Source organism: Phalacrocorax aristotelis, chromosome 7, assembly GCF_949628215.1.
Source record: "Phalacrocorax aristotelis chromosome 7, bGulAri2.1, whole genome shotgun sequence".
Classification (NCBI taxonomy): Eukaryota; Metazoa; Chordata; class Aves; order Suliformes; family Phalacrocoracidae; genus Phalacrocorax; species Phalacrocorax aristotelis.
Genome location: NC_134282.1, coordinates 44,485,160 through 44,510,018, shown reverse-complemented (window position 1 = coordinate 44,510,018; position 24,859 = coordinate 44,485,160). Strand labels below are relative to the sequence as shown.

The 24,859-nt window shown below is 40.3% G+C and overlaps 2 protein-coding genes across 4 annotated transcripts in view; one reads left to right on the top strand and one right to left on the bottom strand.

Annotated features, from left to right (window-relative positions):
* HDGFL3 (HDGF like 3) overlaps positions 1–1,868 on the top strand; it is a 38,768-nt gene extending 36,900 nt beyond the window's left edge. Inside the window, exon 6 of the mRNA XM_075100490.1 lies at positions 506–1,868. Coding sequence (XP_074956591.1) covers positions 506–511 — 6 coding nt within the window. The 3' untranslated portion in view covers positions 512–1,868. The remainder of the gene's footprint in view (positions 1–505) is intronic.
* Positions 1,617–24,716, bottom strand: TM6SF1 (transmembrane 6 superfamily member 1). Of its 3 annotated transcripts, XM_075100487.1 has the most exons (10): positions 24,315–24,716; positions 22,078–22,181; positions 20,662–20,759; positions 19,577–19,680; positions 18,605–18,687; positions 17,094–17,215; positions 12,393–12,497; positions 10,254–10,346; positions 9,118–9,237; positions 1,617–3,472 (listed from the first exon to the last, which is right to left on the bottom strand). In XM_075100487.1, the coding sequence occupies exons 1-10, from the start codon at positions 24,404–24,406 to the stop codon at positions 3,281–3,283; spliced, it is 1,113 nt and encodes a 370-aa protein (XP_074956588.1). In that variant the 5' UTR covers positions 24,407–24,716; the 3' UTR covers positions 1,617–3,280. The 3 variants fall into 3 exon arrangements, with proteins under 3 accessions (XP_074956588.1, XP_074956587.1, XP_074956589.1); XM_075100486.1 differs by lacking the exon at positions 10,254–10,346 and having other exon boundaries at positions 24,315–24,550; XM_075100488.1 differs by lacking the exons at positions 1,617–3,472; positions 10,254–10,346; positions 12,393–12,497; positions 17,094–17,215 and having other exon boundaries at positions 9,119–9,237; positions 24,315–24,551.
* Between the last annotated feature and the right edge of the window lie 143 nt (positions 24,717–24,859).

Below are 24,859 nucleotides of genomic sequence, written 5' to 3'. Positions count from 1 at the left end.
CTTTTCAGAAGCAACATTCAGATAACATTAGCTGCGAAAACTGTTCATCTTTCTTCATCCTGGCCGAAGTGTTCCTTTGTTTGAACAAAAGGGTGTTCTCCTCGCAAGGTGTTTGGGAACACAGCAGTGCCTGAGCTTTTGCGTGAAGCGTGTCAGCAATTAGCATAGTGGAAAAATGCCAAATTTGGTTGTGTGTGAAGTATACGACGAGATTCGTAATTAAACGATGGGGGAAAACAAAAACCAACCCACATACGTGACTCAAGCTGCTTATTTGAATAAAGCCCTAAATGATTACTTTTAAGCTGTACTGTGTAATATTTTGTAGCGGTGTGTTTAGCTGATGTAATGTAAGCAGTTTTCTCTAGAAAAAATTTCTGTTCAACCAGACCAGGTGGTTACTTGTGCCTGTGACTTTAAAGTGTGGGACTCTGGCATTAACTGTATCGCATGTGTTGCAGCAGGCTTTCTTACATTAAATGTGATTTTCTTTTTTCTCTTTCAGACTTAACCAACATAATGACTGCTGAATATTAAGGGAAAACACAAGAAGGTTACATGTTTGGTTGTCTAATATTCTTGGATTTGATATGAGTCACCACATCTGTTCATTAGTATCATCAACAGCATCCCAGTTTGTATGCGCATTATTCACATTCCTATCCGTTGTGTTTGCAGAAATGACATTTTACCCTTTTTCCTAAGGGTTACATTTTGATTTTCATATTATTTGGTTGCATGAAGTTACCCTTTACCAGTGGCTGAGGTTTATGAAGATACCGCATACCTGAACATGTTCGAGGCACCTTTTCTAGACAGAAAAGGTGTAACTCCAAATTCTACCATTCTAAATCAGCATTTTTTAAAAACAAGTAAATCTTAGAAATGAGTCCCCTCCATATGATACTAGAATAACTTCCACGTACAAACATGATTTTATAGTTCCCTATATCCATACTTTGATTTTTGATCAGTTTACAACATAAAAGAAAAATTCTTCTTCAGTTGAGATCACCGCCAAGTTCAATAATGTAATAAAATACCTTTCCTTATTAGAAGTACCTAGCTAGTTACTCTTAATACTTCTCAAAATCATGATGTAATGTACACTATCTGACTTAGTTCCTATATGTGGAGTTAGTGAAAGTCTTTTTGTGTTTCTTTAGATTAATACAAGGATTTTTTCCAATGCCAACACAATTTGAAATCATTCATTTGGATGCTTTCCATTTTTAAGCTTACTGTGATATAGAACCCTATGGGAAACCAAAAGAAAACATCAATTTTAAATAATGAAAGGCTTAAAAAAGGATGCTGTCATTCTGGCTTTTTTTTCCTTTTGGAAATAGAACTAGACTAGTAAGTAAGCATTCCAAATCCATTATTCTGTGTACATTATTGTTGCTATTGTGATAATAGAGATTTTTATTTATTTTTATGCCAGCTTTTATTGTGAAAACATATTTAGTCTGGTTTTATCAATCCTTGTTATGCTTGTCCTTGGAACATCTTTTGCGTATTCAAGGTTTGTAGTTGACGAGTTTACTGTAAAAAACTAAAAAAAAAAAACACAAAAAAAAACCCAAAACAAAACAAAACAAAAACAAAAAAATGTATTGTTTTTACAGAATAAATTTATTGGAATGTGTATTGGGAGTAAGGTTTGAGGTTGTAAGCAACTAAGTTAGCGTCATATTTGGCTTCATACGTGTAATAATGTGAGGTATTAATGTAAGTCAAGTATTAAAGCAAAACATTCTGTTAACATGAGTTGACCATAATAGATACAAGTGCAGGTGAGATCTTTATTTTTTCTGTACTTTGCCTTTTCTGGATAACAGGAGGTTATTAAATTCACCTTGAATGTATTCAAAGTTTCTTTAAAAACATTAGAAGTAACATCGGAGGCTCAAATGCCTGTTTGTGAGCCAGCATGTCCCGGTACAGCCCAACAGCTCTGGGTTTGCTTGCTTGGGAGGACGTACCGGGATGGAGCTGTCCCAACTTCTAGCGCACACGGAGGACCCTGCCCCAGGGAGGCTGGGTGCTGGAGGAAGTTATTGCCAAGCTCCTTTTTGCTGAGGAGCCTTGACTGAGATCTGTTGTGGTTATTTTGGGTCTGCCCCTTTGGCTGGAGGTATGAAACCGGGGGTTCTCTCTTCTGAGCACTGCTGTGACCTACACCTCAGTGTTCAGTGGGAGAGCGTTAAAGCACGGATTTCTTGGTGCTCTGAAAGTCCCCTTTTGCAGGGCGCGACACGCATGCGCGTGGCCTGATGCTTTCTTGTTACTGATCAGGTTTAAAAGGAAAATGAAAAATCTCTAAATCAAAACAGCCAAAAGTCAACATCCCAAAATAAAGTGTTTCCAGTTAAAACGTATCAGCTAATTTCAGCTGTGAGAAAGGCACCAAATGTACTGCTTTTAGTATAAATACACACAGAAGTCATAGACATAGTTGTAATTGCAAACACAAACATAAACCACACAAATCAGGGTCGCTGTATTTGCTGCTACTTGTTCATGACCCAAGAGCATTAGCAAGAGTAGCTGCAGAGAAGCTGCTGGCCAAAACCCCCACCTCTCTGAAAATGCATGCTACCGTGTCAGGCCTGATTGTTTGAGGTAACAAGCCCTCTGTGCCCAGTTCCCAAGTGCTAGTAGGCACATGCTTAACTTCAAGCAGATGAGCAGTCCTTGCAGAAGTGAATTTTAAAAAGAATTAACACAACTATATGATTTGCTTAGCATATATGGAGTCTTACCGTAAGAGGTGATTGTTTCTTAAAAGATTTCTTGGGATTTTTAACAAGGCTGACCCACGAGACATACTTTCTGACAAATAAAACGTGTGCATGTGACAGTTATGTATGTTAATTTTTCACACTTCAAAATATTAACCTTCACATTCTACAGTAGCTCCACGTAGGGACTGCTAGCACTGATGCTCTGCAGTGTGCGGAGGCTAAACACTGACATCATTATTATTATTTAACTTCATGCAGTATTTCTAAAACTGTCAAAGCAGCTCACTTAAAAATAGCTATGTGAACGAGCAACTCCACTGCAGCGCAAAGTCAAAATGTTGAGAAGTGGTACTGAAGGCAGTTGTCTTTATTTTCCCTTTTTGAGTAGGATAAACAAAGCAGACCGTGCAGCTTTACACAATTGTGCAATTTTACACATCTTACACGCTTTGTCTGGGTTCCATGTGAGCAGTCCCGTTACATCCCAGCCCAATTATATACATAGCCAAAAAGAGGAGCTGAAAACACTTGGGCTATTCCGTTTTCTCTTCTTGTTTTGTTTTCATGAAAAACTCAGGCTTGTTGACGCACCTGTAAGCCAACAGCTGGGGAAGAATCCCATACATTATGTTCAATATCAGAAAAAACTGTTTTGCTTCTTCAGGGACTCTGTAGATGTAAGGAGTTCGAGCATGAAGAGAAGCACCAATATGGGAAAATTGAGCCTGTAGTGTGTATATAACGTATATGTAAAAAAAAGGTAAAGTTGATGCATATTTTGGAAAGTCAGCATAATCTGCATGCAAGTACGCACCTCCAGTGACATTTTCCAAGCCAGCCCTTTTATTCCAGAATTATCCATCAGACTGCACAGCGGTATAAAAATACGGCCTAAACTAATGTCATTAATATCTTGGTGTAAGAGACAGGAACTGCCAGTGCCATGGTAGGAGGTTTATTTTATGCACATAGTGGCACTGATCTTTACATCAGGTATAGGATTTCACCCTTGGCTTATAGGTGATTATTCATGCAGCAGGGTCCCTGACCCTGCCCCAGGCAAATGGCCGCTGAAGCGCACATCGCCGCCGAGATCCGCGCTCCTGAGCCTTGGCCCAGTAGTGGGGGCAGGACTCACACCCACCTACCTCAAAATGTTGTGTTTGGCATCAAGGGGAAGCAGACAGACTCTTGCTCTGAATAAAGTTAGAAAATAAAATCTTGGAAGCTATGTTAGTTCTGGTTTTGGTTTGGTTTTTCAAATCTTAATCCCAAGTCACCAGAGTCAGATCCCAGAACTCCGATGGTTTCAGAAAACATCTGCAATAGTTGGCTTTTGGTCTGGGGGTGGTTCTGAAGTATAGGTTAAGTTTTCAGTGAAGGTTATATGCAACGACAAGCTTGCTGGGCTGAGGCGTATTTTTAGCATAAACAAACATTTAAAGATAGAAGCATCAGGATAGTCACTGTCTTTTGTCTCCATCTGTTACCTGCTATTTCAAGCCACAGCTTGTTCACATTAACTATTGTGTGTCCTTTTTTTTTTATTATTATTTAGTCAGCAGTGGAGCAGATCTAAGAAGATAAACATCAATTTGATCTTAAGCAGAGCAGGAGAAAGGGACATGGGGATTTTAGTAACGCAGGGGAGTACACCATGGCCAAATCACGTCCTCTGTTCTGTCTTCAACAGGAGTTATTTTGGACTCACGAACATAGTTCTGTTCCCAGTTAGTGAAGCAGGAAGTGAAATACAGTGCAGGTGTTCTAATACACACCCCTCTAGCAAAAGGTTAGGCTGAGACCATACATCAAAACAGAAAAGGAAATCGGTTTTCAGGTGATTCTAACCACCTCCACTTAACAGGGAGAGCTGATCTAGCAAACCTGAGCCGGGAAACAGTAATCAAAGAAATCAAGTACAAACACACTTCAGCAGAGTGCCACTTAGCATGTTTCTGTAAATAGCTATTACACAGTAAACAGATGTTCAGGGGCACAGTATCAGCAGTCTTTTTATATCAGCCTAATAATTCAGTGCCCCTTACAGCCTGTTTGTTCTCATCTATCTCAGGCAGGAATGGCCTCTGGCACCTGGGTGTTCTTGCTTAGATCACTGCTACCTTTTCTCGCCTCGGGAGCCGGCCCAGCCCAGGCAGCCAGAGCATTAGTGCTCAGCAGCAAAGACATCCTGCTCTATGAGGCAGCAGTTTCCCAAGCAGATAGTTGGCCACCATCAGGCTTTGGGTAGGAGGTTTGGGGCTGTCCACTGTTTACCTAGGCACTAACAGCCTCCTGGTGGTGTTTTAGAGCCTCTTCTGGGGTCAACAAGCTGCTGAGCTATGTACATCTCTGTGGAGGACTGCAAGGCCTGCGTGCCTCCAGAAGTGGCCAGCTCTGTGTCATAGTAAGTTAATAGTAAATTCATAAGAAGTTCACAGTAAGCCTTGTCAGAAAGAGCTGTAAGGGACTGCTGCTGAGAGACCCAGAACTCCCACAGCCTCCTAGATGCCTTTGATGATCTAAGCCTTATTGTGTGGTCATGTCTCTTACAAGAGTTGTAGCACATTAGTGAGCTTTGAGCATTATAAAAAGAAAAAGCAGAAACATTTTGTTCTATTTGTAGCTCATGAAGATTTTTACTAGCTAATGAGGCACTATATAATGAAGTTACTGTTTATTAGACTTGTTTTTCAATATAACACATTATTTTTTCCTTTCATTACCAGGGAGGATATTTAGGTCTGTTAAAGTAACTTTTTTTTCTTTAATTTGATTTGCCTCTGTGGAAATTGTGTTATGTCTTTAATCTCATGTGCTTCCTTTCCATGACTGTACTCTGCTTCTGCCTTTTTTTTTTCTTCTCCCCCTTTTTCTTTACCCGCTTGGGGCAGGGGGTGCGTCTTAAAAGCGGACCTCTCACCCACCAGTAGCCCAGTCCTGCCCTTCTTTCAAGTACCAGGCAGACTTGCACCAAATTGTAATTTTAAGCAGTAAGACAAGAGCTGTTAGTTACGGCACATCCCTGTGCCTGTTGCACAATAGGCTGGCATGGCAGTAAGCGAGAGCAACCTTGAGTGTGTTGTGTTACCTCACTGCGATCGGGTCTGCTCAGAGAAAAAGCCATTCCTTGGTGCTTTCTGTTATTGAACCCTCTCTGAGTGAGGAATTTTGAGCATGAAACCCATAAACCTTGGCTGAGATGCTGCAAATGAGATGCTGCAGGTAAACTTCTAAGGTAGCCTTATCTGTTTAACATACAGCCTTTATTAACCTCAAAGCCTCGGCCAGTCTGCTGATCAGGCCATCCCACAGCAATTGGAAGCTGCCTGGTGCTGGATGTGGCACTGCTCCACTTGACAACTGCAATTTGCATATGCCTGCTACTCGTCAGGCTTCTTGTCTGTATGAAATAGTTTGGGTTTGGATTTTTCGTATGCTATTTCTTGTCTGTAGTCTAATCATAGTTAAAACTTGGAGTGTTTCTTACACTGCAGTCAAGAAAGCTAGGGACAGAGAAGGGCCTGAACCAGAAAAAGTTTAGGAGTCCTTCTTCACTCTGTGCCTTCTCTCTAAAACTGACTAAAATCAGGAAAAAACTATAACTGATTTTAGATGGGTTTGGACCAGGTCTCATGAGCCTAAGAAAAGCCATCAAATACAGCAGGGAGAGAGTAACCTAGAAAAATATGTTCCTTGGGTTTAGGTTGTCTTGTAAACAAGAGGCACTGCAGAAACTAGCTACCAAAAATTGCAGGATTAAGGAAGACACTTGGAGAAAGGGTAGAGAAAAACTTTTAGTCTAGTAGGGAAGTGGGCTCTGGAGAGTTGGTGGGCCAGAATGGTTTTGGCTAGCAGGGCTGTGGCTCACTTGCATAGGGAAATGCCAGTTTTATCAAGTTTACAGAGGCTGTTCCAACCCTTTTATATAATTGAAGCTCCTGGAGCTTCAGTCGTGTGACATTTAAAGAGTGCTTCCTGAAGCTTCAGAAAACCCAATAAGGGTAACAACCGTGTTTTGGAGTCTGAATGTTAGTAGCAGAATAATTCAAGCTGACAGCTATATGTAACTCTGAGAAACAGTAAATATTTCTCTTTGTGTATGAAAGGCACTTTTAGAGGTTCTTAGTTTAGATGCATCACGTGGTATTTTGAGACTTGTTTTTGTAAAAAGTACATACTTCATAATGATAGAAATAAATTAAAATTTCCCCATTCCCCATCCGTAGGAGCAGTGTTCATTCCCAGGGGGCAATGCCCCCTGTTTCCATCAGTAGCTATTTACCTTTTTCAAACCTTTGTGCATAACAGAAAGCAAAATGTGTTTCAGCAACTACATATGTTTCAAGTATCAATTACAATGTTTTAACTTGAGAAAACAGTGGACAAATCTGAAATGTGTTTTGTGCCTCAAAATGACCAACATGAAAAATAATATAGAGCCCTCAGTTCATTGTCATGGACCTTTTTTGTCCCAGGTTGCTCACAGTTCACCGAGACAAATTAATTAAGTCATGCTCAGTTGCAGAATGACTGAAGTTCATTCTGCAGTGCATTACAGTAAAAACTACCAGAAAAAACTCCCAAACTTAAAGAAATGTTTTTTTGATTAGGATAAAATGTGGGGAGTGTGCAGCAACATGCAGTTCTCTTAATCAGTTAGTTTTCATCAGCGCATGGTTTTTGCTTGTGCCTAGGACAAGCTTTCAAGAGTAAAATGGGAAATTTTGAGTGTTAGCTTTGGGTTACCAGTAGCTTTTCTTGTCTAATGTGTAAACCAGCATTACCCTGAAGCCAAACTACAAGGGACAACAGAGGGGTTTTAAACCTCAGCTTCAAAACGTTGCATGTATTAATCATACAGCTAAAAGGTACAAAGAGCCATTAAAAAGGAAAAAAAAAAAGTGAGAGTTTGTTGTTATGGGAAACATTTTTAAAAAAAAAAAACAACCAACCCAAACATCAACAAAACAAACCCCAACAAACCAAAATCAAACCAACCAACCAAAAATTGCCTCTAATCTGGGAGGCTGAGCTTTTTGGTAAATTTGCAAGATTACGATAGCCAGCACACTCTGCCTTCTGGTTTACTTTTCCTTGTGCTAAACAATCTTTGAAGGAGTGGTTTCTTTCCTGACCGACTGGGGAATTCATGAAACCTGAGTAATCCGTCAGTAGAGAGAGGTTCCTGACACTGGCTTGTCTACTTTAGCTAGCTTGTGCTTTTTTTAGATTAGATTGGGGCCAAATGCAATTGTATGATATTTATGATACCTTTTGAGCTTTTAAACCTCCTCATTAATAAGTTTGCCGGATTCTGTTTTGATATAATTTGGTGATTCAAGATCCTCTGTAAGTTGGTGTGTTTAAAAAAACCCAAACAACTCATTCTCTGTGCTAGTTGCTCACAAACAGAAAGTAAACTGTCCCTTCCCCCGTTCTTACTGCGCAGTGAAACTGGACTGTAGTTTGTATCCATGATTGTTGTCTCTGGCCCGGGGAACAGTGTTGGTCTGTGATTGTTTAATAGTGGTACCTGAACTATGCTTATTACCATGTCCCTGTGTTCTCGTTGTTGCAGTATCACGTGCGTATTTTCCACACTGTCTGGATGCTCAGAGCACAATTCATTTCCTTACATTCAGTACAAATCAGTTGTCACTGTCTCAACTGCTAAATGGTCATCTATGCCATGAGAAGTCATTTACTAGTTCCTTTTGAGTTTTTTTTGTTTTGGCCAGCCTTCTCATAAGCATGAGCACCATCTAGTAATTAACTACAGTTCATTTAAGAGAATCAGAACAGAATGTGTTAAGAAAGTATGATTGTTGGTCTGCCTCTGGCAACACCAGCGTGTCTTAGTGTTACTGTGGTTTGTGGCTCAGGGTGTTCCTAGTGTTGTATCAACATCATCAACTGATATTATTCATTTTGTGTAACTAGTAGATACTTTTTCCATTTATCTTCATCAACTGTCTAGTTGGCCAAAACATAGTAAGGGAACAATGTATTTTACTGCTTTTTGCATTGTGGGTTTTTTTACACGGTTGACTGTTACAGCTGTAATTCAGGCTTCCTGTCGTGGTCTCAGCTAAAGAGTGTGTGGTGCTTAATAAGGTTTAAATGAGCCCAATAAAAAGATTATGCAGAAGGAGAGGTGTCTTCTAAAGCAAGAATGCAGTCATTAGAGATGTATAATAGGTTTGATTCTCCACTCCCTTGAATCAGTTTTTTACAGATACAAAAGGTGACCTGAGTTACAACGGCATAAAACCTGCATGAGAAGATCAAGCCCTGGGCCCCTTATTTAGTCTATAGTTCTCTACTTATTAATTTGTAATTCAAAAGTGATCATTTTACAAAGAAATACCTGAGCTAGTCCTCCAGCATGTATAAGGGTTATATCAGGCATCCAGGAACAACCAGGCACCAGCAGGCCATACAGAGCAATCACATAGTATGGCACAGAGTAGAACATGTATGCCAGCATCTGCATTTTAAACAGAAATATTAGTTGCTTTGCAGGGTGAGGGAGATACATTTTAAAATTAGCCAGCTGCTGACTCTGGAGTTAAGACTATTCAAAACTACAGTCCTTGCAGCAATGATTCCCAGGCCTTTTTGCAGCTATAACTTATTTGAGAAAAGAGTTTCACACCTGGATGCTGTTGACTGGATCCACCTACCCTAAGGCCTCTACTAATATTGACGGCTGTTGTCTCTTTGGCCCATACAAATCCTCTTCCTCTCAGGAAACATCTTCCTACCCGTCACTGTCTTGAGACCATGCCAATAAGCATGGCCTGACGTAACTCAGTGCCCAACACAACATGGGTGTCCATTTCTCAAGCTCCATTGAACTTTTGGCTGGGAGGTGTGAAATCTACCCAAGCCACCCCTTTCCCAGAAAGAACAGGCCCAGCAGGGATTTTTGGTTTCTGCTCATTGCTTCATCTGTGAATTCTCTTACTGCTTCAAGCCCTGCCCCCATGTATCAGCCAGCCTTGCAAAAGAATGGCAACCTTGCAAATACTACAAAACTAAAGCAAAACATTTCCTCCTCTGCATGCTTGTGCAAATAGGGTTTGTAAAAAGTGTCATGTTTCAAGGAGTGTGTCACTGGTGGCAGAAGCATAAGATGAGCTTATGGACTCTAGTCCTACTACAGGCCTTTTTGCTACATTATTCCAGACCAAAAGTCTACTTTGCCCTTCAAAGGAAGGGGGATGATCATAAAAAGCATGCAGATCTGTTTCATGGGCTATATTAAAAGAAGCCTGAGTAATTAGGAAGTGTAGTTCTAGGTAAATTATTTGAATCTAAGTTATCACAACAAAGAGTCGGTACTCTGTAATGGCTGTAGTAGAAAAGGTGAAATATTGTTTAACTTGCCATGAACAAATACTCCCCGTATTGATCTTGTTATCTGTGAAACCCATGGCTTCATCTTTGTGCCAGTTAACAAATCACTTCTTAACACTCTATGCTCCACAGTCAATGCTTTACCTGAAGCTTAGGGTAGGCAGCAGGATCTTTTATATAAGGCTCGTGAAGTTGAATATATAGCCGGCAGAGTTCAGCAGGGCAATCCAGAGCAATCTAAGAAGAATTTTTAAAACTTCCCGTGAACAAAGAATTTGTTCGAAAATGAGCTAACCTGATACCTGTTACCAGCCCTAAAGATTCACTAGTTACCTGCAGCACTGCTACCCTGGAGGCTTGCTCAAAATTTATTACAAAGGTGATCCATTTGGTCACCAATTAGAAAGCTGAAATGCATCCTCCTCTCAGCTCCTGCTCAGAGGGTTTGTGAGGAAATGCTGACAGCCTGCTTTAAAGACTGTGACTAGAAGTGAATACAATCAGTTGGCTATGCTGTAGTAAAAGTACAATTGCTATTTGCTCTGATAAACAGACTTTGATCCCAGCAAATGAACTTTCCAATGGAAAATTTCTCAAACAGTGGAAACTTCAGGTTAAGCACCCCATTTTAGAATAGCAAGCTATAGATGTCGTCCAAGAAAAGAGTTGCAATGTGGCAAGGTAGCAGTGGAGAGCAATGCAGAGACAGGTGTTACTTAAAAAATAGTAATTTTAAAAAGAGTAGCAAAGGAGAGATTACTGGATTTTACATTCCTATAGAAAGAACAAAAGTTCCCAATAAACACGAAGAGACCCCACAGCTGCAAAAGTAGTTCCTTTTCATGGTAGCCCTTAAAACTACTACAGAAAATACTATTCTAAAATGAGTTAGCAATCTGTGTCAACAGCTGTCACTGTGTGTTATGGCAAGACATAGTTAATGCCTAAGTTACAGGACTGAAAAGTATGTTTTGCACAACTTCATTTCATGTGTATTTGTTGTGTGACTTTGACGGGGAGATGCAAAGATTTACAAACAGTGGGTATCCCTTCCTGTTCTTTTCCAGCATGGGCATCCCACAGGGAGGTCTGGGTGGGCTATAATGGATTATGTTTAATTAGCTTTTTCACAAAATCATGGTTACTGCAGCTTACACAGAGGTGTTCACTTGATCTCTGTAAGTAAGGCCAGTAAACAGTTGCTGTTTGGTAAAGGAAATACATAAGGAAATGACCACGCTGTCAAAATCAACAAAAAATTGTTCTGAGAAATGAAGAAGTGGGATTGCAGAACCAAGTTAGATGTTGGAGCATGAGACTAACATTTCCCACAGTGAAATTACAGGTAAAACAGCTGATTAATCTGCATCAGCGGTGCTCCGAAGTAGCATGATCTATAAGAAATGAAGCAGTCTGTGACAAGTTAGATGAAAAAAAAAACATTTTTGAGAGGCAAGTTTTCAGAGAAACAGCAGAAGATGACAGAGTAATGTGAGCAGCAGAACTACAAAAGGACAATCTGCGCTAGGTAAATAAAACGTTGCTTGGGTACTTATTGTCACCTCTTACTTGAATTATCTAGACAGGATCAGATCTACAAATCAAGCAAGCAGGCAGTTGTCTAAGACACCCTAACATTTGATCTCTGTTCACTGAATGATATACAGCTTCCCTTCTGCTTAAGACAGAAACTGCTTTAGAGCTGACAAAGGACTAGATTTACCTGCTACTGGATTAATCTACTTCAAGCATTTTCAGTACTGATTCATTCCCTCAGAAATTTTAATTCAATCAGCTACGCTTAAAAAGCAAACATATTTTTAAAAAATCAGCTCTTGGTAAGTAGAACAATGTGTGTTGTTCAGGTAATGTGGATAATTTTTTTTTCAGGTGGAGATGTTCTTGGTCTCACGCACTGTACGTTAACTTGGTTTCCTATATAATTTTAACTATGCATCTCTGTTTAGAAAAACATTAATAACACTTAAATTTAGTTGGTTTGTCTCCATGTTCTTGGACATAAATGTAACAACAGACCAATTGTGCACCTACTTTCTTTTGAAAAATATACTTTACACAGGGCAAAATGGAGAAGCAAAGCACCGCTAATTATCAGAAATAATCAAATTGTCCTTTATATATATAAGGCTTATTCCAACCCTGAAAGTCACAGGATTTCCCTTAACCAAAATGTATATACTTTTTCACACAGACACAATGATTTCAAATTTAAAAGTTTGACTGAAAATTAGAGGCCAGAATATTAAAATATCTTCAACTTACCATGCCCCTGAATATGCAAAACCCCATTGCTAGAATGAGGTACGCAGCCAACATTAGATCTATTGGTCGTCGTAAGAGTCCTTTCTTCTGGACTTCCTGCACCACCTGCAACACAGAACGCATTTAGTGAGTACATCCCAGTTCCACGATATGTATTTAACTCCAGATCAGTCGCTACAAGAAGGGTGAAGTGATGAAACATTATGATAGACACAGTTCTCAGTTACATTGCCACTGATTTCAGAGACAGAAAGATTTCCACATCTAAAAAGGTGACTTCAGACTTCACAGGATGCTGTCAGAAAAGTTAACCTGAATGAACTCTAGAAATGGACGGATCCAACTAAAACCATTTCAATGCAGATTAGTTAACTTTCAAAGCAACTGAAATCAAATGAACACTAACTCTGCAATCATGTAAGGCTTTAAAGCAGCGTAACTAACTTCTCCAAAGTTGTGTCTTTTGTTAAGTGGAATGAATTCATTTTCCTGAGTGTCCTTATGTAGAAAAGCTTTGGAAACATAGGTCTGTCTCAAACATTTGAAGTAGAATCTAATACACTTTGTAAAAGAGCTGTTTGGAGGGACAGCAATAGGAAGATCCATCTCATCATTGACAGTGAATACTGGTTTTCAGCTACCTGTGACACTACTGAAATTAATGGAATATCCCTGGCATAAAAAAACTTTTCTGTAGCCAGCTGAGTTCAGTGAGCAAATATTATATCTTAATATGTAATGCAGAAATAGTGAATGAAATGTGTGTGCCTGTGCATATGGAGCATGTGGAAACCCTCCTTTCATTCTTTCATTACTGTAATCCACTGCTGTGGATTCCTCTGATGGGCACTGAAGCATTTCTTGGCATCTGGATCTGATCTGTTCTGTGCCTCCTTTCCTCAGCCTCAGAACAGGAACCCCCCCTCTGCACCATGTGGGCGCACATGAGGGGTTCACACTCTACAGTAGCGAAGGCCATATAGATATCTAACATGGAAGATGACTTGGAGGAACCAGCATCATCTCTTTGCCTACATGATAAAAATTACAAGACCCATGGAAATAATTCGAGGTACACTTGCAGCACTGTGTAGTCACAAAGTTATAAGCACATCAGAGTCTCTTTCTGTAGCTCAGAAGGAAAACTTCCCCATTTATATGTGTTACTCATTTCCTCTTCCTTTTTATTAGCCATGTGTTGGCATGCAGACAGCAAAAGAAAAACCAAATTTCCTTCCTGTTATACACTTGTGGAATTGTCTCCAAAGCACGAAACAATAATTAGGATGTAGAGGCACAGTTAAAAGCACTCAGGATCAAGATACTCACAATAAAGTTATCGAAACAGGAGAACCTATCTTGCAAGCACAATTCCCAAGTAAGAACTGCAAGATCTGAATTGTATTTAATAAAAATAAGGCTATTTTAAACACATAGGCCATCTGTTTCATAAAACTATTTCTTTTTTTCTTTTAAAGGATCTCTTCCAGGTGATACCTTGGTTTTTCTAACACAAATAACAGATCTGTTTTGGCAGTATGGTGTCACTTCACAGTATTTGAAGTACTAGTGGAGGAATATTTATAATGTCACCTGCAAAGCCTGTCTACATTCTAGTGTTTATTCCTGTGAAAGATAAAGGCCTCCCATGGCTGCTGAGTTGCAAGTCATTTTCAGATGTAGACTACCTAAGGATAATGGAAAGTCTGAGGGTTGATATAGTTTCTTTCTGCTTTTGTCTAAGTATGAAGCTTACATGTGTATATATATCACTCCTCCTTTCAAAGGTATATTAAATGAATGTGCATATTTACTGTGATCACAAAGCTACGACAGAGGTTTGGACTTAGAGGTTTTGGAGACAAAGCCAATATTAGTGGAAACAACCTTTGGTGCACTACAAGTTGTGAAATTGCCAAGGTACATAAAACTCATCTTTTTTTCTCTATGCATACATTTATGCAAACAAAATGAAAATGTAAAGCTTAAAAAAAGGCAGAAGTGAGAATCTGAAAGACAGCATGCGCTGTGCTGACAGACCTCAGCTATGTAGCAACTTTGCCTTACCCTTCTTTTACATAGCAAAGTCACATCAATACATGCTGAAATTAATTACGCGTTAAGTACACCGGCTGAGTAGCAATGACCTGCCACAGGTTTCCCATTTATTGAAAACAACATTGAATTCTGCACAAATCTCACCAACCCTGCTATTTCTTTTGTGTAGCAAGGAAGTGTGTAGGCACGCTTTGCAATTTCTCTCACTTCCAGGAAAAAAAACTGTTTTCCATAACTTCTGAGAGGCTCCTTACATGATCAGTTTTAAGGAACAGGAATAATCTTGTGTGCTGCCCACAGAAGTCAGTCCCTTCAGAATTCATGTGCAAATCTCAATTTATGTTTATTAATTCTGTTAATGAATTTTAAATTACATTAAAATTCTCTGAGCTGATATACTTGTAGCTAAATCTGCTGGGCTTTGTAAGTACTGCAGCACAGCTTGGTTTGATTCTAAATGAGGGCATAACTCCATTCCTCTCCCATGCACCCACCTCTTTTGGAAAACACCCAAAATTTGATTACCTCTTCTCTGTCCCCACAGTGATTTTTTTATTTAACTAACTGGTTTACAATAATATTATAGCAATGAATACCTTGGCCAACAGAATATACCTTACTTCTGCTGCTTTCATGTAAGTATTTTTCTATATACTTGCACTATCATGTTTAAAAGCATTATTACACTTTCTTCCTGAATCTTTTAATACCAGCTCTGAATAATGATAGCTAAAAAAAAAAGTTTTACAGCTAATTGCAAATGATCTGTTGAAAGAGAACCAAATATTTTCAGGACTTACAATGATTAGCTAACTGATTAGTAGCTTTACACACAATTATTTCCTGGAAACAATACTTAATTTAAGACTGAGTTGTATAAAAAATAGGAAAAAAATCGTGAGTATTAAATCATGTTAAGATTTAAACGCATTTTAAGGTATACGGTTATTGAACCCAGGTATTTATGCTTGGATATGGATCATAAATTAGCTGGGAAGATAAAATATGACTTCTAAAAAAGAAATTACTTAGGAAGGGTAGGAGGCCCCAGTGAAAGGAATCAAGGCTTTTTCTGTGACCTTCTGAGCAAGGAAGTTTAGGTTTACAAGAAAGGATTCACTAAGAAGTGCAATGTTAAATTTTCAGATCACCAGCTTTTTATGCACTCTCTTTTTGAAACAGAATTTAAAAACTAAGTTTCTCTGCAATATATACCGAAGAAAAATATCAAACCTAGGGAGGCAGTTTAGCTCCAATAAGCATAGGAGACATTGCTATATTTCAGCAATAAGCAGTCCATCGTGTATTTTCTATAATAGCAATTTCTGTGGTGTTCTCAGTACTAGGAAAACAAACTGAAACCTCCATCCATCCTCCATGTTCTCACTAATATATATGGCAAAAATCGCCATCACTATCTTCAGCTACACTTAACTTCTCTACCCTGATGACTAAAGAACGTGTTTCTGGCCAGAATTAGTGATGCCTTTAAGTAAATCAGATCAGATTGCTTTGGGATGGGACACGTGGTTTTCTATAAGCCTACGCAGGTGGGTAGAAGAGGGTTTGGCACCTGAAGTCTCCTCCAATTTGCCTTTCATTGGAATCTGCCCTAAAAGTGGCGATTCTGTAGCGGCTTTTCAAACTTCAGGAGATATGAACATCTGTCTATACCCCACTTTCCTACTGAAGATGGATGGATGGATGTTATCTTTCATATATTTCTGAGAAAATCTGTCAGTGCATCTTTTGCTGTTATTCTATGCCATAGGCTACGTCCCTTGCACACTGGCTGCCTATTAGCTATGGAATAGGAACTAACTCCTCCATCGATGTCTGTGTTTTCAGTGGCAGAATGAACCTGACTGAGACTCAGGAGCTCTTGTCATGCAAAAATATTAATTGATTATATTACTTACAACTGATATGGTGTGCTGTGGCAATAAACTGGCTTGCTTATAGCAACAAAGAGTTAAAGATCTGTTCTGTGCTTTCCACTGCAGGGATTTATTTTTTTTATAAAACAGTGCATAAACTATTATTGCATTTTTTGATTGCTCAGTTAATCTTATTACAGCCCAACTATTAAATGCAAAGGTCTGAGGAGTTTTAAGTAAAATTATTTTTACATATTTTTAAATAAATATACACTGTGTAAATAATTTTCATATCAATTAATGTACAATGTCTTACCTTTAAAATCTAATATTGCAGAATGCACATTAAAAAATTATAAAGTACATGAAATCTGTAAGTCAGCTGCAGAAAAGTACTTTCCTGCAGAGCTTCTATAAGGATTTTGTGGTACTTTATGAAGCTGGTATACGTCAATATTTTCATCAGCTAAGAAATTGAAACAGTCAGAAACTGCCTAGATAGAGGGTAGTAACACAATTACACCTCAAAATTAGTTCTTTACTCTAAACATGAGATTCTTTTGCTTTTTCTTTATCCCTCTATAATGCAATGGTCCTGCAGTACAGATATTTTTACAGCATCTACACAGCCCAGCAGCAATTGTCGTAACAGTGAACAGTTACAGTGCATTCCACACTCACCGAGGGACCTATAAAACTTGGTAGGAACAGCAAGGATATTTCAGTTTTCCTAACAGTAGCCAACACTTAAGTACAATAGTATTACCTTGATTGGAGTGTCATGCGTCACCGAAGGTTGGTTATAAATTCGGAACCCAGCCCATATGGGAAGGCAAATATATGGTATACTTAAGAAAAAAGCAGGACACACTTTTGTTCCATATTTGCCTGTTAAAAAACAATTTGATGCATGAGAATTTGTAAGCTATGTTGCAGAAGAGTTAGAAAAATATCCTGTGTAATATCAAACCTGAAGCAGCTATGGTAATGTGAACATAAAACATGAGAAATCACTGGTAAAATAACACAAAAATCTTGTTGAAAATCACATGCTCAATAGTGGTAGAGTCACAGGTGACAAAGTCTATCAGCCATTTAGGAAATTACAGGAGTTTTGAAGAGGACAGGAAGCCCCCTCAGTCACTCTGCACTAAGTAATCCTATAGGATGGGAGAGCTTTGAAATCTCTTAATGGAACCTGCTTCAAATCGAGAGATCATTCTTTTAAAAAATGGAAAGAATTAATGTATCCATTTTTTAAGATCTGATATTGCATTTGTTTTTCAAAGTCCTGATTTCTCCTACAGGCCTATAAGACAACACATAAATTCAGAGAGCCATCCTCAGCCCAGATAAATCAGGAAAAACTGTCTTTTTTACACTGGCTACACTCTATGTCAGAAAGGAAGGCAGAAGGCATGCTATTGAGAACAAGTTCCTCAGCCTTCCCTAGGAAAGAGGAAGATATACTGTCTCATTAAATCTGCTCATTAAACCTGCTGGCTGTTTTCTCTGTGGTGTGTGTGTATCCGCAAAGGAGGGGACTGGAGCGGCCCCAGGCTGCACCATGAATATTCCTCCTCTGTCATAAAATGGGGCCATAGCAAGGCTTTTCTAAAAGTGACTACAGGATTTGGACATATGAACATTTTTCTCAGCTGAACACTTGTCAGCTTTGAATCAATTTACCCTTTGCTAAAAGGGGAAACCTTTAATGGAGGGGGTGGCACTCTTAAAGGACCACCTGCCAATAATAATGATGTAAAATTTTTATTACAATTCTCAACCTCTAGCAGCACAGCTATGCACTGATTTAAGTTGGAAATCTAGAAATGTTAAATTTAGTTTGAAAATAGAATAACTTCCAGATTTCACTTTTAAAGTTGATTTGGATGCCTCTTGTAAGCTACTTGAAATTCAGACTATTAAGTAAATTGGAAATTTTATGCAAAATAAAATTTATATTTTTATGATACTAAGAGACAGTTATTGTCTCATTGCTTACATTAAATCTGGTTTGGATGAAAGTCTTACGGGTATAACAAAGTACAATACTTTTCTTCCTTGAAAGCAATGTAAATTGAAAGGTTGGGGTTTTTTTTCTGGTCTCCATCTTCACTTCCTTATATTTAAATTTCAAAATATCTTGCATCTCTTTACTGATATTCCTAAAATTCCTCTTTCATGTTATTGCAGAAAGGAACAAACACTGCAGTAAAATATACATAGCCAAATGCTGAATTCAGAAAATGTTAGTCATATAAATTATGTCCTTACCCACAATGTTTCCAGGCATAAAGACAATGATGCTCATGATAATGGAACCTAGCCAGTAGAGGCCAATAGTTCTATAGCTTTGTCTGTTTAAAAAAGAAAACAAGACATAATTATTGTACTGTCCCTAAAAAATACCTACCCCAAATCACCCTCAAATATTATGCTAATTGCCATGGTTCTATCTTAGTAAGTAATGGTTTTAAAATCTATACCACAAATCAACAGTGGATTCCTGCCTCTGAGAGGGGGATATGGAGAAATCCTACATTCATGTATGAGAAGGTTATCACATGAACAGTACAGGATTTGTGCTATACAGGATTAGTTATTTGCTGTTATGTTTCACTCATCTGAAGGCTGACTGCACCATTTTGCACATCATGGGTTGTACAAGACTATAAAAGAATTAATAATTAATTAATAATTTATTTAATTCTGCTAATGCTTCTATTACCAGTGGGTACATTAGCCTCTGGAATTTAAGTACTTATTTTCTCAAACTATTCAACAGCAAAAAACATAAGACTCTCTAGAAATAACTATTTTCTCTTAAACAGCATGATACTCTCTAATGTGGATGAGAGAACATTACCATGCTGAATGATACATTATTCCTATCATAAATGCTATTTGGAATAAAAAATGTTTTTTACACATGGTTCTAACGTGCATCATCTTCAAGCTTTCCTTTTAACTAACGCAAAGCATGCAGACAGGCTATGTGCTCTGCTGCAGAGTGAGGCAGACAGACTGCAACTCAATGCATTTGCTGGGCTTATTCAGCTGACAGAAAGGGTAAGTTGGTGAGGGTACAATTCCTGAAAGTAATGGAATTTTAATAGTGTTGCTTTCGCCTAAGACATCAAACAGTCCTGAAAGAAAAAATCTAAATACTGCATAGAAAAGGAAGCCCTCTGTATGTTATATGAGAACACAAGCAAAGAAAACAGTACTCAAATCAAAATTACTTACTCCCATGCAATAGCTGCCACCATCACCAGATACATCAGATAATGAACGGAGCCATCCCAATAGCAGATCACATGGCCATACGCAGTGTTCAGATACGGTTCACCCTAGGGAACATTTATTTTAAAAAAGATACAGTGATTAGAGGAAGAACAACAAACAATTAATAAAGAACAGCAGGAAAAAATTTCAGAAAAGTAATTGATGTTCTTTCAATCCAGGGGTACAGTTTTTCACTGACAATACACGTTTCCAAGCACAAACCTGATTTAGGTAGGATCAGATATAATTAAATCAGTTCTATGGTTGCAAAATAGGGTGCAAGATGGAAGGGAAAACTCCTATGTATGATTGTCAGCACTGTTCTGCTACGTTATGGAAATATTACTTTACCATATTTTAGTGTTAAAAGCTACAAAATAAAGATACATTTAACATGGAATAAATAAAGATATAGCTAGCAGCCTAGAGATCTACGACAGCATTGAATATATTGATGACAAGGTATAACCTTGTAAGGTCCAACTCATTTCATGCTAAAGTTCATAGAATCTTTTCAATTACTTCAGTGACTTTCATTATCAAGCTCTTACTGAGCTATTTCTGGTGGATGTTGATACTCAGCCGCCAACAGATTCTGCTGACAAGCTATCTGGCATCATAATTTCTAAACTCTAGTTCAATTCCTTTTACTAAAGTGATGAGGCAAAAATAACGATGCAATTTTGTTTCCTTCTCAGTGACACATTTAGGCACTGCAGTACTCATCCACTCCTGGGTGCTGGGTGTCTATGGCTTTCTGCAAACACATATAGTCTGTTCAAGTCCCTCAGAAGTTCATACAGCACAGTATTACTTAAACTAAGTGAAATAACATGGGAGCTTGAAAGGTATGCTATTTTTCCCAAAAAAGTCGGTGATTTCAAGTCAGTGAAGGTTTTGTCCATGACAATAATGAAACGGGTCAATGACCAAATTCAGGAAGACTCTTCTGAATGTGTAAGTGGTTATTTTTCTGTGACAAATACTATACCAAATTATTTATAGTAAAGATTTTCTTCACATTTGTAAGCCAAACAATTGTTTACCTCTCTCAAGTAATGAGTCATGAATCCGTCAATAATTCCATCCTGTTCCAGACCAATTATCAGATTCACTACACTGGTAAAGGCAAATACAGCATAAACTGTAATAAGGGAAAAAAATAACAATAAAGATTTGGAATCACACAGTTGCTTCACAGTCCAATAAATTCAGTCAGGCAGAGATCTACTGAATGAAATGCATCTACTTCGAGGTCACAGATATTTAACATACAATAGGACCTTCCCACATTGCTTAGTATTTTTTTAATTAGTGGTTAGTCAACAAAGTTCTTAGGAAGCTTTTCTTAGGAACGTGAAATTCTGTAGAGCTGTAGGCACAGCCTCCTGGAAAGTCAGTGTCTGCAGAAAGGTCTATGTAGCCTTTCAAAAATCTTGGTCACACGAAGTGTACAACCTTGACTGTAGCCATCTCTTGGAAAGAAGAAAGAACAAAAAGGAGGCGGAGAGGGAAATGTGACTTGCCGTTTCTGGAGGTAAGCAAGGCAAACTGCATTAGCCACAGCATCCCATAGGAGACCTATCTGGCAAGTTAACGAGTCACTCCTTTGAGACAGGAAATTTATTTGTGATGGGTTTATGTTATTTATTTCCTTTGACTTCATCATGAACTGAGAGTTCCTGGCCTCATGTAGAACACTGGGGACAAACGCCTACAAGTTGTAATGAGGAGGAAGACAGAGGGCAAATATGGATGTTTTGTGTCCTGCTTTGCCTATGGGCCCTTCTTGTAAAATTCGAAAAAACATTGGTGTTTTTTCTTCTAGATTTTTGCTATAAGGTAATATAGACCTAAGGTTTCCTTTCAAAAGGTAACCAATATCTCTATTCTTTTATGGCAAAGTATCAACATAGAAATCCCCACCCTCTACAGGCAGCTTGAGCCAGGAGTTGAGGATGGTTTGAACTTTCTTATATATCTCAAAGGTGAGTTAACACAAAAGCTTAAAAAAAAATAGGAGAATTAAGGAAGTCAGTCATAGGAGGAACAAAGCCATGGAGGCCAAAAGATCAAAAAATCCCAAAGGAGTCCACTCAGGATAAGAGATGCATGAGAGGTCTACTGTGGTGCCTAAGTCCTGCTGCAAGGAGGATCTTAACAGAGCAGGTATGACAGTATTTCAAACACTTTCACAGCCCAACTCAAGTGTTATTCTTTTCAAATGGGAGGTCTGGGTTGTCCCTAAGCTGGATCTCCTATTTGAAAAGAATAAAAAGGTTCAAAAGAGGCATTATATCTCCTCCTTCCCCAGTCTTTCTTTCTTTCTTGGCTCCTTAGCACCTCAGCAGACTGGGTTCTGAAGCCATGCCTTAAATGTTCAATTTGAAATAACTGTCATAGAGTATCATTTATATAAATTAACACTTTCTAAATTTAGCTTCATTGTTAACAAGACATACCGTAAAACAGTGGGTCTTTTGGTGGTTTCCTTTTGACAAGAACACGAGCCAACAGAGCAATAAAAACCAGAACCAGCAATCCAACTGCAACAATTGCCCAGGAACTGTAACAATATTAAAAAGAAAAAGAATTTAAAAGAAAGAGAAAGAGACAGAATTTTGCTTCTTCAGCTTTTCTTACCAGCTATCCTCAAATGCACGCACCCTTAAAGTAACTTTTAATACTTTAAAAGGCTGTTTTTAAAGTCCATCATGTAGTCTGTCATAGTATTCATTTTATAGTTTTGCAGAATTTATGTGCCTGTCTTTTCACATGTGATCATCTAAAAAAAGAAAATATTAAAATAGCTAGATAAACAACATATCCAGGAGTCTAGATTTCTCTGACTAAAATCAGTCTTCATGCTGGTGTCTGCAAAAATAAACAAAAATTATGGAAAACTTAAAGGCCAACAGAGGTGAAAGTCACACGCACAGAGATTTCAAGGCTTAAAAGGATCATTAGGGACATTTAGTCTAACCTCAGCAAGAAATTATCTACTCAGGAAATTTCATAGTTTATTCAGAAATAAAACACGACAGTCCCATGGAATAGGAGTAGCAGTGTGGAGTGCCTATGATGGTTCTAGGTTTAATTTCCAGTTTTGGAAGTGCTACCAAAGGTCTCCCCAGCCCTATAAGGCAGGATCACTTGCAGGGGTTCAGTAATCAACGCCGGTGGGCTCGGCAGAAAAGACCTTTGCTCTGAAGCCAGGCCTATAATGATAGCGCATGTAAAGTGGCAGTAGAGGGAAGCACAAAAATCTTTAGCACAAAGCAAATTTGTCTCCTTCCCCAAGAAAATGCAAGTTAAGAAAACCAGTTTGAAATTGGTTTATAGCTCTAAGTGTGCAAATTGTATTTAGTTCTCTTTAAGACAGACTCTCGTGCTCAGTCTTCACTTTTGTGCTTGTGTACGGGGGAAAAAAAGGGAGGAGTAAGTTAGGTAAAGTCCAGAAGCACAGGCTGAAAGTATTTGGTACATAATTTTATACATAATATCACTCTGTGTCAAGAAAACAACTTGTGGACAAACAATACTACGACAATTTCAGTGAAACTTGACGTAAAATTATTGCAAAAAAATTTGCAAGATCAAATATTTCAGAATATATACACACATACTGTCTAAGTCAAGATGAGCAGTCCTAGCTTGTTGATTTATTTTATGGTTTGAAACTTCTGCTAGTCTGTTTTCCCAGCGATGAATTTCTTCATGCCATTACAGCTGTTAATACTGCAGTGACTTTTCACTGCGGTCTATCAATTTGAAATAAATATTGGCAACGAATCAAGTAAGCCAGCACGTGTTATTCGGCATTTCTCTAGCAGTGAGAAGCAAAAAAATTAAGTTATTGGCCAGAAGGAGGAAAACGAGGAAGGAACAGATGTAGCAAAGCCTTAAAAACACACCAAATATTTGTGCAGCAAAGTTGCAAAACACCCCAGGCTGTGAGATCACAAAATACTACACAGACCCTTAGGTATACTGGGTTTTCGCTGAGAAGTGACCTTTTTTTTCTAGACCTGCGGTCTAGATCCTGGGTTTTGCCGGGGCGCGGGCACATGGGTATCTCCAGTTAAACCTCGCACGCCTTACGGGCGCCTGAAGCGTGCGGATCGGGAGCTTTCCGAGGCTGCCGAGCTCTTCCACTCGCTTCTAACTAGAGCTGGGTTTTGTGCCTGCCTCGCCCGGGGGGCCGGCGGAGCCGCAGAGCCCTGGACCGCCTCCGGCGCCGCCGCCCCGGGGCTCACGGCGCGCTGCGGGCGCAGCTACCGCGGGGCCGGCGGTCCCCTGGGGGCCGGTTTGTCCTTTCGGCCTTACCGGCCGGCCCGGCAATGACCCGCGCTCCGGAGACACCGGGACACGCTTCAGGTGATGCGAAACCGGCAGTTCTGAGGGTCCTGGGGTGAGCGGCAGGATCGGCATCCCGGCACGGCTCCCGTGAGGGGAGGCGGACAGGACGCGGGGCTCTTCCCACCCGAGCCGCTCCGCGCAGCGCCGGCTGCCTGCGGGGGGCCCGACCGGCGCCCTCCACCGCCCCGCTCCGCCTCCCGCCCCGTCCCGCTCAGCCCCGCAGTCGCAGCCGCTCCCAGCGCCGCCGCTAAAAGTACCCGCCGGGCTCCCGGGGTCCCCCGCTTCGCTCCGCTCCGCTCCCCTCCCGCCGGGCGGAGCCGCCCGGCCTCACCCGCCTCACCTGCCACCGGCCGCCAGGCAGTTGAAGAGGTACGTGACGGGGATGGCGGTGAGGGAGAGGACGAAGACGCCGGTAGCGGCCGAGGCGCTCATCCCCGCGGCGGGAGGCGGCAGCCGCCCTCTGCGCCCCGAGGCGCCGCCTCGCCTCAGCCCTTCAGGCCCCGCCGAGGGGCCCCCGGCAGCCCGCCCGCCGGCCCGCCGCCCCGCCGGCCTCTGCCCGCCGCCCGTCCCATCGCCGGCCGCGCACCCCGCGGCGGGCCGCCCCCTCCCGCCCTGCGCGGGAAAGGTTAAATCCGCCTCAGAAACCGGAGCCGGCCGATGTGCCCGCGGCGGCTCGGGGAGGGCCGCGGGACTCCCCCAGGCCTCAGCCCCGGTGCAGGGCAGCGCCCGAAAGGCGAGGCGGCGCCGAGCGAGGATGCCCGGGGCGATGCCGCCCCCGCGGGACCGTGGGCCCGGGGCGTCGCGGCGGGGGGGGCGGCACCGCGGCAGCAGGGAAGGGGGCTCCACCGGGAGCCGCCGAGTGGATGTTGTGGCAGGCGGAGGGGC